This window comes from Hetaerina americana, unplaced genomic scaffold (genome assembly GCF_022747635.1).
Source record: "Hetaerina americana unplaced genomic scaffold, ioHetAmer1.1.p SCAF_5, whole genome shotgun sequence".
Taxonomy (NCBI): Eukaryota; Metazoa; Arthropoda; class Insecta; order Odonata; family Calopterygidae; genus Hetaerina; species Hetaerina americana.
This window is the reverse complement of record NW_027287095.1, coordinates 65,419,424-65,433,266: the sequence shown is the minus strand read 5'-3', so window position 1 is coordinate 65,433,266 and position 13,843 is coordinate 65,419,424. Positions and strand designations below refer to the sequence as shown.

General features: G+C 35.2%; 1 protein-coding gene across 1 annotated transcript; it reads left to right on the top strand.

Moving 5' to 3' along the window:
- The first annotated feature begins 4,504 nt into the window (after positions 1 to 4,504).
- On the top strand, positions 4,505 to 11,584 carry LOC139693825 (XK-related protein 7-like). Its single transcript, XM_071592124.1, has 5 exons — positions 4,505 to 5,105; positions 5,198 to 5,299; positions 5,370 to 5,584; positions 6,075 to 6,230; positions 10,476 to 11,584. The coding sequence occupies exons 1-5, from the start codon at positions 4,705 to 4,707 to the stop codon at positions 10,916 to 10,918; spliced, it is 1,317 nt and encodes a 438-aa protein (XP_071448225.1). The 5' UTR covers positions 4,505 to 4,704; the 3' UTR covers positions 10,919 to 11,584.
- Positions 11,585 to 13,843: the final 2,259 nt, after the last annotated feature.

The window sequence follows — 13,843 nt, the reverse complement described above, 5'->3', positions numbered from 1 at the left end:
GCAAGTTTTTGTAGAATAAATCCACTTCTTGCCAAAGTGGAACATAGGCCATTGGTATGGATCCCCCAGTTTAAGGACTTATCAATAGAGAAATCTAAAAACATGCTGCTGTGTACCCTTTCTATGGGTTGGCCTTCTAAGCAGAATTCTAACTGAGGCACTTCCCCTCTTTTTTTTAATTGAATATAATTTGTTTTTTGCGCATTTACAGACATTTTGTTGACATTAAATCATTTTTTCCAAGAGCTATCAAGCTTAACTTGCCACAAGTTGGGGTATTTGTGGCTCTATGCCACAGTTGTATCATCTGCATACAGAGCCATGCTGTTATTCTCAATATATCTTAGCAAATCAGTGCTGTACTACTCTGTCCATTAAATACGCGAACTGAGGCCATAAAAACTTTATTTTATAAAATTGATTTTGTCCCCTTCATTCATTGCTATGCACTTACTCCATCTTCTTTCCCATTGTTTAAAGCACCCTTGGAAGTCCTCGGCAGTTAGGCTTTTTAGTTTTCTCATCTTTTATTGCTTTATTGTGTCCACATCTTCCCAGTAATGTCCCCTTATCACATTTTTGCATTTCGGGAAAAGGAAAAAGTCACAGGGGGCAAGATCTGGCAAATAAGAAGGATGATCAAGGATGGTGATTGCATTTTTTGCCAGAAACTGGCGAACAATCAATGCTGAATGTGCAGTTGCATTGTCAAGGTGAAGGATCTATTCATCATGTTCGGTTAAAATAGTGTGCACTGTTGATTTTCCTAAATTCAGTTCATTAGCTATCATTCAAACAGTTTTTTGATGATCGGTAAGGACAAGGGACCACACACGATCAATGTTGTCTTCAGCACAGGTGGTAGAAGGTCATCCCAGCCTTGCGTCATCAGTGGTGTTTTGTTGGCCATCTTTAAAATTCTTAATACACTCGAAAGCAGATGTTTTCTTCAGAGCGTGATCACCGTAAACAGCTGTCAACATTTCAGTAATATCTTGATAACTTTTACCACACTTCACCAAAACACTTGATGTTGATTCGTTGCTCTGTGATTTCGTCAATTTCCATTTTCAACTAAGAGTAAAAACAAGAACAATAGAAACTAACATAACTGGCACCGTATGCATAGCTCAACGATTCAACGAATATGATTTAAGCCATTTATGGGCAATTCCCTTGATCACATAAAATCTACATTTACTTTGGAGAATTTCATGGTTCACAGTATCAAATGCCCATTAAAGATCATTAGATACACCTATAGAGTATTCCTCAGAGTCCCAAGAAGTCATTCCCTTTTTTAGAAAACTTGGAAGAGCATGGTACTTTTTCCCTCATGCGATCTCAATTTTTCCATGCTCAAAATTTTATTTTTAATGGTATATTTCATAAGCCTGTCTCTCATCAAGGACTCAAAGATTTTAGAAAATTAGTCAATAAGGACACTGGTTGGTAATTGTTAAGATCATCCTCATTCCATTTTTTATGAATAAGTTTTATCTTTGCTATTTTTTGATAGTCTGGAAACTCCCAATTTGTGAAGGACTCATTTATTATAAATGTTAAGGGTTTGCGTAGAAGTTCTTTTAAATTAAATGTTGGCTGTGAAAAATGCACTAAGAGGTGGAGGTTTATAATAAATTTTTTTTAATTTTAAATTAGATCTCCCAAATACTGTTACAATTAATCAATAGTGCCAAAATAATAATTTTAACCTCAGTATACAAAAAAATTATTTCTGTCCTGTTTTCCCCCTAGAATATAACTGACAGTATTCTCATGAATACTAATGGCAAGCTGACGGAACAAGTTCTTATTTTTTTTAACTTTTAAACATGCATTTAAATAGTTATGTATAATGGTAAGATTTCATTAATTTCTTGAGTAGCAAATTAAGTGCAACTCATTATTTTCCTTACTCATTATTTCAACTACAACCTTGACGTGGTGGCAGGGCTTGTGCATTCCGATCGATGACCCCTAGAGCTGTGCTGGCAGGAGTAATAATAATTGTTCCTGGTAGGATCACCCATGCCAAATAGGTGGAAGGTTAGGATCCAGATGAAAGGTATTCCATGCAGCATCTGTTCCTCAGTGAGGCAGCTGCAAAGGCATCCGACCCCAGTGGGGCGGCCATTGTGTGATGGTGTCACGTTAAAAACACTATTGAGGAAGGCAACGGGAAACCACCTCAATTATTATTCCAAAGATTAAAATGATGGACACCACAGAGAATATGAGTCCTGGCAACTACGGAACTTGGCCCAATCGGCCGTTGTCGTGCCCATCAGCGGGGGAGGCAAGGGTCCTGCAGTTTTCATCCCACAAAACCCTTGCAAGGGAAAACCGACAGAAGACGCAGAAGAAGAAGACCAATTTTGTTAGAATAGGAACTTGGAATGTTAGGACAATGTTGTAGACAGGAAGAGTAGAGAATATTAAGCGAGAAATGGAAATGGGAAATATAGATATTTTAGGCCTATGCGAGGTGAGATGGAAGGCTAGCGGGGATTACATGAGTTGCAAAGGCATCTGACCCCAATGACAAGGGAGATAGAAGGAATATATAGAAGAATTGCATGGTAAAGAACTTAGGCCAACAAGGCCATTATAGGAGCTGTGGAAGGAGCAATTACAATTGGTTCTGGTCATATTACCCCTGCCAGTCAGGTCAATGGAAATGGTTCAAATGAAAGGTACTCGGAGCAGCATCTGTTCTTGTGTGAGGTTGTTGCAAAGGCACCTGATTTCAGTAAGGCAGTCATTTGAATGAAATTATCACATTAAAAACACAATTGAGGAAGGCAAGAACTATTTATCCCAAGACTGTTATGATGGAAACTATCACCCTGGTAAATATATGAATTATCACCAATGCTTTAAACTTAAATGTAGAAGCCATGGTAAGAGTATTGGAAGAATTTGATGTAAGTCACTGGGAAATTCATGAAATTAGTTTTTTTATTTATATATACCCTGCAAGCCACTGCCAGGGTGTGTCAGGGGGTGTATACACACCAGAATAATTTTACCCGAACATGACCCTACCGCAGTTGAACAATGTCATTATGATCCCCTTTCGTTCGTAGAAAAAATGACATCTTAAATCTATCTCTTCTACACTTAATGTCTCCAATTTTATTAGCATGATCTATCCTACCATATTACGATGGGGGTAATAATACATTTTCAACATCACAGCTAGAGACCTCCATCCAATTTATACAAGAGTGTCAATCTGTAATTTAACCTTCGCTCCGTGAGTGATTCCTAGCCAAGCTGCTCTTTGGACCTAAGTTTATCAGAACAGTGTTTTGAAATCTAGCTCCTCTACGCTGCACGTTATCCAATTCTGCAATTAATCCAACTTCGTGAGGATCCCATATACTTGTAGCATATTCTAAATGAGGCCTAACCAACAACAGACAAAATTTCTCTTTGACCTTTTCATCACATTCACCAAGTACTCTTCTAATAAAGCCTAATTTTTTGTTAGCTTGTCCACAAATGTATTCTCCTTATGTTTCACCCGGGATAGATCATGAGTGAGGGTAACGGCTAGTTATTTAAGTTTACGCCAAGGTATTTTAGTTATGTTTGTGGATGATCATGCTTAACCTACCGCCAACCAGAGTTTACAAGCCATGCAAAATCAGAGTGAGAGGGATGAGATGAAAATCAATGGACGCAAAACAAGGTCATGAGGTTTTCCAGAAGAAAAAAGGCTAAATTTATTGTAAAACATGAGTTCATAAACTAGATCAGGTGCAACGGTGCACCAATCTTGGGATTGCTTTGGATCAAGATTTTTACAGCAGCAGGGACATCAGAATTTTATTAAGAAAAGAAGTTTTAATAAGGACGACAGAGACAATTGACAAAAGTTTCACCCCCTCTTCAGAAGAAGAGAATTTTTATTGCAACAAAATGGGATATTAACATAAAATTATAATTTAAAAAAACATTTTTCATTCGGTCCCTTCTGCCAGCAAGTAAATTTGCAATTAAGGTATTTAGACACATTTTTACCACACTTTTAACATTGAAGTTTAAAACTGTAAAATGAATCCCCAAAATAAACCTAGAGATTCATCACTAGTGGAAGATTTTCTTCCATTAGAAATTTAAGATTCCAAAAATAAAATTTAAATAGTTGCTGATGGATCTCATTAAGCACAACTGATAAAATCCCTTCAACAAGTGAATGAACAATGAGATTTGAAATTTCTTAATCTACTACTTCGTAGCATGGAAAATAAATAATGACTTTGTCCCAGCACGCTCAATTCTACTTCTCTCAACATGGCAGAAGAAATATCGGATAAAAACACTGCATATATTACCCTTCAATCTTTGACCACACCCGCAGGTACGGCATTTGTATTTTCGCTTGCATCGCCCGTAACACTCCACTCTACATTAAGGTTGGTGGTCTGGAACCTAAGATACACAACGATATAACAGAAGTAGAGCTTCGTGCGCAAGTTAATAGAACCCAGTTTGATAGTGTCATTTGCATGTGATCATGGGTTTATATTCTGTGGGGGGGCTATTTTTATTGACTTGGTGCAAGCAGGATCTTAAACAGATCCAAAATTATGTATTCAATAATCGTTTTCATTTTTACTTAATATCAGAGTTTGTTAATGATTCAATTAAATGAGGTTGATCTGACAACAGTGTGAAACTCTTGAACTTTGAGAGATGAGCGGGGATGTTATGATGCTTACCAAAGGAGATAGGTGTACAGAAATGTCGCCCTGTAACACCACGGAATTTGACAATGTGTCGAATGAGGAAGAATCGCCGTATGGAAATAGGGTCAATTCAGAATTCGATGGTCCGTGTGAAGAACGTCAACATTCTGGAAATAGGAGCTCGAATTGGATATTCGATGAACCGGATTATGTGCCTAGTTCTTACAAAGTGACATTATGGGATATTACATGGGTCGTTTTTTCCATAGGAAGTCATGTTTTGGACGTAGCCTTTGATATATATGTTGCAATAAATTTTTACCTTCTTGCTCAGACTCATTTTTTTATTTGGACAGTTATATTTATTGTAGTGCCTTCTCTATCCACAACCTTTATTAGTGCAAGATGGTAAACCCTTTTCTGTATTTCTTTTTCTTTATTGTCATTTTCATTTTGTCTTGAAGAAGTTTAGAAAGACATTACATATTTACTCATTGCAGGTATGTTGGAGATTACAAAAATAACCCAGAGAAAAAATCGCCCCTGAAGACTTGGATTATTCGATGTCTTGCTCTTGTGCTGCAGTTGGCTCCGACATTAAGGTGTAAAGTCTAAGGGGACAATCAAGCCATGAAATTTGAATAGTTTGATGATCATTCCTTTCCACCGCAGGTATGCAGAATCCTTAAATTATGCCATAAAATCTCGGAGGTACAGGAAAAAAAATGACAAAGAGAAAGAACGGTATTACTGTGAACTTATGCTAAAAGAAGATTCTGATGCTGCCCTCTTGAGAGTGGTCGAGTGTTTCCTTGAATCGGCACCACAATTGGTCTTACAGTTGTCAATATTAATGTACAAAAACCCTAAGGACTATTCCTTTCATGGTGAGTATATTGATCTTGGAAGCCAGGGGAAGTTAGTTATGTTATTAACTAGTTTAAAGCAAAATATATCGTGCATAAGGAGATTTTTATTTTTTTCTGATTCCTAGTTTAGGAATCATTTTTATGAGTATTTTAATTTTTTGTGATACACAATTGCTTGAACTTATGATGTTGTACTATTTTATGAGAATATACGTTCTTAAAATACAAATCTTGAGCTTTATAATAATGATAATTTAATCAAGAGAGGCATAGTGGGTTATTTATTTATCTATTTAATATGATACCATCACAAATTAGTGCTGTTTATTTATGGATAGCTTTGATTTGAACTAAGATTTTTTCCAACTTACATTAAATTTAAGGAATGATGTCTTCATGAAATGTTTTGCAAGAAAATAAGACAAGTATTAAAGCCACAACTTGGTATAATATTAGTATTTTGGTAATATTACATCCCAATAATTATTTTTCCGCAATCCTTCCGTAGAAATGTTGCAGTGGGCCTCAACAGTTATGTCTTTGGTCAGTTTGGCTTGGGCTTTGGCATCATACCAGCGTTCTCTTCGATACCCACAGAAAAATAAAAACAATATCTCTTACAAAGGAATGGCATTTCAGTTCTTATGGCATCTTATGGTTATTGGTAAGAGTATTTGTTTTTAGTCTCGTGATGTATCTACTATCATATTTAATGTAATTTATGAGTTGGCAGTTACTTCTAGTGCTATTTACTTGAAGAGTGATGTGAAGTGTCATCATGTAATTGATTTAAAAGTGAGATATTTTGATGACAACTGAATGCAATATAAACTGATGAATTCTGGAAGAAAATATTTCATATTGTCACTGATACTGAATGAAGTGTGTTCCATACAACAAGGGCGAATGCCTGAAAAGTGGGAGCCCATCATTGAACAGCGTAAATTATTATAATGATTAATGGGATCAAGATAGGCTCAGTTTTCGGAAGATAATTGGATACATCTGGGAAAACCAGAAAGAAAGTGTATTCTCCCGTAGGTGACCTGGGTTCAGTAAAATTTATCCAGCCTCATTTTTGGCATAAAATTACATTTTGATCATTTAAAGAAAAACTTCTGAGGAGGAAGCTATGCCAGATATGGGGTCCATATTTTTAGTTTCTTCATGCCAATGAGATGGATCCTCAACACAAGGGCCCTTGTGTGTCCATAGTTAAACTAAAATTTCCAAATTTCCCCAATTTGATTCATTGTAATATTGTTTCCGTCCTCAAGGGAATACATCATAGATGCCTATAGTTTTTGATTCCTCACATGTGGCTATCAATAAATTGTATCAAACTCTCATAATAATTCCCTCGGATTAAAGGTGCACATTTACAGAACTTAGTTGTGTTATGTTATAGAACTTAAGAAGTAATGATTTCTATGCACCAGTTATTAATCTGTCATTCAACAAAAATGGTAAGTGTGAGTTTCAAAATCCTCTGAACATAACCCTCATTGGATGTTTTTGGACTTGTGGCAGGTTTGCCTTTCTCTAAAGGAATGTCTCATTTGCACCTTAGACCAAGTAGCACTTGACTGAAAGATGACTGGCGATTTTCGTGGCACTGGTACATTGATCTAAATCGAAAATTAAATCGAAAGATATAATTAAAACTAGCACTACTGAAACAAAAATTATTGAGAAACTGTGGTTTTGACGTTTTCAATTCAAGTATTTACGAGGGTAGTTTGAAATTTTCTTGCAATCACAACCAGATGTCAGCCCTAGCACGAGTTTCCCACATAGTAATAGGTAATACTCTATGAGTAAACACGTAATGTATCAGTGCTGGGAAGGAATGTGTGGGATATCTCTCTATTGTTGTTCCTGTGTAGTGATTTGTGAAGATGAAAAAATTTGAGATTTAAGCAGTTATTAAATACTTCGTAAAGAGAGCAAAGGAAATTCATGCCAAGTTTCAGAACAGGGGACTCTGCTCCTTCATATTAAAATGAGAAAATTATCTGCTAGATAGGTGCCGCGACTCTTGACACAGGATCATAAATGCATCAGAATGGAAATTTGTGAACAATGTTTGACCCATTTTAAGAGCAACTAACAAGATTTTCTGCATCAATATGTGGCCACTAATTAAACTTGGGTCCACTACTATACTCCAGTGACAAAACAGCAGTCAAAGCTGTGGAAACATCTGGATTCATCACCACTAAAGAAAGATAAGGCAATACAGGTGGTTGGAAAGATGATGGCTTCAGTTTTCTGGGATGTGAAAGAGATTCTGCTGATAAATTATCTTCCCAGTGATCAAAAGTTTGCAGGAAAATACTTGAGTAACCTCCTGGACCAACTCCACTGAAAGATACATGAAAGAAGGCTAGGTTTGGCTGAGAAGAAAGTCATCTTTCATCAATAAAATGTACGCTCACACGCATGTCGTTACCATGGCAAAAATATGTGAACCAAAATACAAATTGTTGCCACATATCCCTTATTCGCCTGATTTGGCTCCATCAAATTTTTATCGCTTCCCCAAGCTCAAAATATTCCTGGGTTGATGGAGTTTCTCTTCAAACAAAGAATGAAGAGGCATTAGAGCAATCTACAGATACTATTGATCAACAAAAGTGAAACAAAAAATAATGTGAGTGAATACTTTTCAAAGCTTAATATAATATCCACAGAAACTGCGGGAGATGCCGCAACAGTAACTTTTGGAGTCATCCGCTAATATGCAATTCAATTTGATTTCAGAGTGTAAAAATTAATCGCCTTGACCGGGATCCGAACCCAGATCCCTCAATGTCCGGTCAAGTGCTTTAGCCAGTTAAGTAATCGAGTCATCCTCCTAAACTCTGAAATTTGGGGGGCTTTAAAGGAACAAGATGTTGTGACAAAATAACGTTCATACAATGTCACAGGAATTCATGGTTATGCGCAACGCACCACAGTCCTTGTGGTTAAAGCCAAATATAAACACTTAGGCTGTTTATACCTTAGACAAATTCCAAAGAAACTGCGGGAGATGTCGCAACAGTAACTTTTAACGGACTCATCCGCTAATATGCATTTAAATGCAACAATTTCAGATCGTAAAAATTATTCGCCTTGACCGGGATTCCGGTAAACCAATAAAAAGTGGTTCTTGAAATTTTATTGCAATTGGGAATAAAATGTCTAGCAGTAGAGAATTGGTCATCTGGCATGAATAGAAAGTAACGTATATGTAATCCGCTGTGAAATGCCCTTTCAGGGGCTCCAGTAGTGCCAGTCCACTGTATTATGACCCTCTCATCTTCTACAGAACTAAGAAATCAAGATCATTGACTTCATGCACTTTGAAATACTTGGCACAAATAGCCTCAATATATGAATACTGGCTCTGATTTGTGCTTGAGTAACGTATATTCTATCAATATTTTGTTTATAATGTTAAGTTAAATTGGCCACTGCTCTCATTTTTCAATGCTTGTAAATAGAACTTAAATAAATGTTCAAATGTTAATTTAAATGGTACATAGTTGCTCACTCAGGTTATACTAATAAGGAACATGCATAAGATGACTCATCATAGTGCAGTTGTAAACTTTAAGCTTCATGAGTAAATTGCTTACTGGATAGAATTTCACTGTAGATGAATTTCCAGTACAGTATTTTTCAAATATCTTTGGAACTGGCCCTTCATGGTGGTTGACAGCTCAAACTCAGCTCATGGCCCTTTGTGATGGTTGACAGCTCAAATTTTGGATACACCTGGTGCCTGAGATTGCCACTCAGTTGTTTGCTTATGTGACATTCCACGGGAATCTCATGTGGAAGCAACTCTGTGAGTCACATGAAGTCAACTGCAGTCAACAGGCTGATGCCACATTCAATAAACAATGGTGACGATCTTGGTTGCCATTATTTGCATGTCATGGGCTTATCATATAAATTAATGTATTCAAGAGCAAGTTGTCAGGAGATATTGCCTTGATGTCTATCAAGTGGATATTTGAAAAGAAAGTTACAACTTTTCACTGTTAAAAGTGACTTTTAACAGGTGACATTAACAACTATCATAAGCCAATTTCATGATGAACTTTTCAGAGATCATTGGTAATCCCTCGAGGAAATACTTTCAGGGAGAGGATGAAATGAATAATGATGGCAAAGGTCACAAGAAAAAAAGGAAGAGATAAACAGAGGGATAGGAGAAGAAAGCTTTAGGATAGAGAAGTTGAAGAATGAAGGTAAAATGGAAAAACGATAAAACATAGTCGAAAACAATAGGGGATATTAAGCAAAGAAAGGCCTCGGACATCTGGAAAAATAGCATATGGATTCACAAAATATTATAGAGGTCTGGGAGTGACTGCATTTTTGAGAGGTTAGGCCCTGCCAAAATGCATCCTTGTTGGTTCCTTCAAATTTGTGTGTTGAGATTTCCATGCCCCAAGTAACTTGGATCAGTTCCTCGGATATTTGAAAATGGCAATAGCCAGAGGTGGGTGGGCAGTAAATACCTAACCCTTTCAACAACAGGAAATTGAATAATTTGCACTCTGCTGTAAGTGGTTATTTACAGTCTCATTTTCAGTTATTATATTTGATAAGGTAATTTCAAGTATTGCGTAGGGATTGTTAGTAAGAACTACTATTTAGTGAAAATAACTTGCATATTGGCTCAAATATCCTACCACAGTGAGAAATTAATTATGCACTGCATTATGTATGATCTAGATTTTTATTGGTGATTTTTTTATATCCTTATGTGACAATCACTTCCACTGCAATGCTAAATGCAATAATCTAATCAATTAGTCTGATGACATTTGATCTGGTTGTATCTATTATTGTGTTAATATTTTATAACTGTATGGAGTATGCTTATCATCACCTATTATGTTTCTATTTACAGTATCTCGAGTTACTGCTTTAAGTTGTCTTGCATCAAAGTTCCCACAGTGGCTCATTCTTGGCTGTGTCATTCACATTATTTTCTTCACCATCTACCTGCATTTTAAAGGACCGGAAGGTGCTTGTGGTGGATCTATTTTGTGGGATGGGGCCTTGTGTCTCCTTTTGGCTGCAATCTATATCTTCACTGGTATTCACACAAGGGATGGGGACAGTCGTCACTTTTACTCCCTTTTGTATTCAGTGTATGCAATGGAAAATATAGCACTGGTGATTGTCTGGTTTTGTTTTGTGGCCAGCCAAGTACCCAAATTCCTCATTTGGCTCATTCCTGTTGCCTCAATAGGCTTGTTTATTTTAGGTCTCTGCTTTATGATTATGTACTATTTGTATTTTCATCCCAAAAAATTAACTGGCAACAATGTGCATTTTTCTGGGAGTTAAACTCTGATATATTATTTATTTATATATTTGTAACACTTGAAAAGCCATTATTTTGTGTGTAACGATTGTTGTGGTATATGTGATTACATAAAGCACCAAATCTTGAACATATTTACTTAGGCATGCCAGGTGTAATTTATTTGTAAATCATATTTATTATTTATTTCTTATAGTTAGATATGGATTTTTTAAATTATGCATAAAACTATATTTTACCAAAGTTGGGTAAATATTTAATTGGCTGTGAAAATGATATCAAATCAATGATATTTTTGTCAATTATTTTAGGTAAAATTATGAATATGAGGTTGGGAAAGTACCATGAAAAAGCTAAAACAATCTCCTAGTTTAATATGCATATATATTTTGCACAATTATAGCTGGTGGTTGAAGAAATTTTCAAACTTTGGATATTTTTATAACAGAATTCACTCACTCTGCATTTATTTACTCTGGGCTTCAGGTCCTTGACCATATTTGCCTCAATCCTTGTGTTTGTGGGTATCTATATGGTCTTCCCATTGAGAAGTTTGATTTCTTAATTTTTGTGGTAGTTTTTTCCTTTGTTTTGGCACAACTTATTGTACGCTTTGTGTGGGATTGATATCTAGAGATTTAATTTTGACTACTTAGATGCAATAGTCACAGTGGAAAGGTTTTTCATAGACGTACTTGGAATGCTGTAGATGTTAGATGTTTGTAAAAATATTGAACTCAAAGCATTTAACGCTCAAATTTTTCTGTACTTCAGGTTATGATATTTTTTTCTAAGATTGGAAAAAGTATACATATATGTGCGCACACACACACACACACACACACACACACACACATATATATATATATATATATATATATATATATATATATATATATATATATATATATATATATAATTCTTTCTTTATTTGCAATCATTTTGAGCACATTGTAGGGGACCTCTTCTTGAAATGACTCAATGATAAATGTTGTGTATTTTTGTCAGAATCTGAAGCAATCGCCTATGAATATAAAAGGTTTTAAGGATTGTAAGCTTTTGAGAATTTTTTTGTTATAATTCCAGGTGAGAATATCAAACTAGATAACACAATGTACATTCTGAATTAATTAATGCAAGCTGGAATTAAATTTAACAATTATTCAATAATTGGGCTTTCAGAGTCAGTAAGGTTTTGTTATTATTCATCCTGTATATTTTACAAGTAAAAGCATTACCTGTAAATGGTCATAAGTAATGCCTTGAGGGTGGGGGAAAAACTACTTTAAGTTTTTTTCATGTTTCGCTTGATTAGTTTTTATCATAGAAAATAGGAAACTTAAATGATATGGACGTCATATATGTTTCTGCCAGACCTCTCCACCAAATGTTTTTGTTCTCTAACACTTGTAAGGAAAAATGCGCAACTTGTCATTCCATGGCCATTTTTATACCCTGATTTTCTTAGAAAAATTGTGTGATTCAGGTATTTTTATAAACTCTTAGAATTATATTTCATGTCGGTATGTAAAGTTGCCAGCCCAATTATGCCAATATGGAAGACTCACCCTAACAATGGTAACCAAATACCGAATGGGTATTTGGCAAAAAGTTGGAATTGAGTTTTGTTAATATATTCTTAATAAATACTGCAAATATTAAAATATTTTTTCTTTCTTTAATCGAATATTAAGTCAGGGCAATAATTAAATAAGAATGTTTAGCTTAGGATGAAAAAATGGTAAATATATTTCCGGGGTATATGTTTTTCTAAAGGATAAATGGACTAGAGGTATTTTGTTTAGAATTCATGGGGGCTAATCGATATTTTGTGTACCTCGACCCTGAACATTTTTTGTTGCTATCTCGAATTGAAAATACTCTTGTTTCTTTGGTAAATTCAGTGAATTAGACGAGGAAGTTGAAAAAAAACTTCTCTTCGAAAATATCCTAATTGTAACTTACGAGAAAATTAAATAAATTGCCATCCTTGTGTACGGGAAGCGGTTTAATGATGATATCATCATTTTTCGCTTTGAAAATATTTTAATTATAATACATAGAACAGTGTAGAAATTTCGTAATGATTTGCTTAAAGCAGTCGAAATAATTTATCACATTTCTCATAAAGCAATGAAAATTTCACTTATCATTATTGCTTCCTAATGCAATGATACTGATAGCTATGATTTGCATTCATTTAAACTTATGTTTTAAAATTCAAGCAATATGACAACTTAGAAAAGGAAATGTGACTACTGACGGGATGTTGCGTCCAATTATTTGAGGGGGTGGATTGGTTTGATAAAGGGGTCACATAGAATGTAAGGTAGGGTGAGATCGTATGTGCTCAGCGCATGAAAAGTGTATGTTGGCATGCACAGCTTTATTTATTTAAAATATATTTTAATCCCAAGAAATACCAGGGGCGACTTTTCCAAATCGGGTGTGCTCTATAAGCAACTTGACTCTCAGTTGAAAAGCATGAATATTCAATTTTATCCTGATGAAACGAGGCCAAATAACTGCCTTAATTAATTCTTTCTCGGGTTTCAATCAAAAATCATGTATTTGAATCAACATGCCGTTCAATCTTTCTTAGCGCGTATTGGCAAAGTCAGTTTTCTGGTGGCATAAAATGTGAAAGCGTACAGCTTTTTACCCATCAACTATGTTATTCCCTATTTCTTTACATGGAAAATTCAAAATACTCTTTTAATTTTGCGTGAAGATACCGAATTACATGTGATTTATGCCTATCTCATGTAATGTTTCGACTTAAGGAATCAAATGAAAACTAATGTTGTGATGCAGGTCAATGGGCAACATTAATTTTGAAACTTTTATTTTCTAGTTTTATCATAAGTTTCATTATTTGACAATTGAATATTACGACATTAAACCCTTGTCATCGGATATTACCTGGGAATTGATTTGATTGTCAATTG

Bases quoted from the DNA above. Each gene is read 5' to 3' on its own strand.
- LOC139693825 (XM_071592124.1), top strand. From the start codon at position 4,705: ATGAGCGGGGATGTTATGATGCTTACCAAAGGAGATAGGTGTACAGAA. The intron at 5,585-6,074 runs GTGAGTATATTG...ATCCTTCCGTAG, and splicing joins TAAGGACTATTCCTTTCATG to AAATGTTGCAGTGGGCCTCA. The intron at 6,231-10,475 runs GTAAGAGTATTT...TTCTATTTACAG, and splicing joins ATGGCATCTTATGGTTATTG to TATCTCGAGTTACTGCTTTA.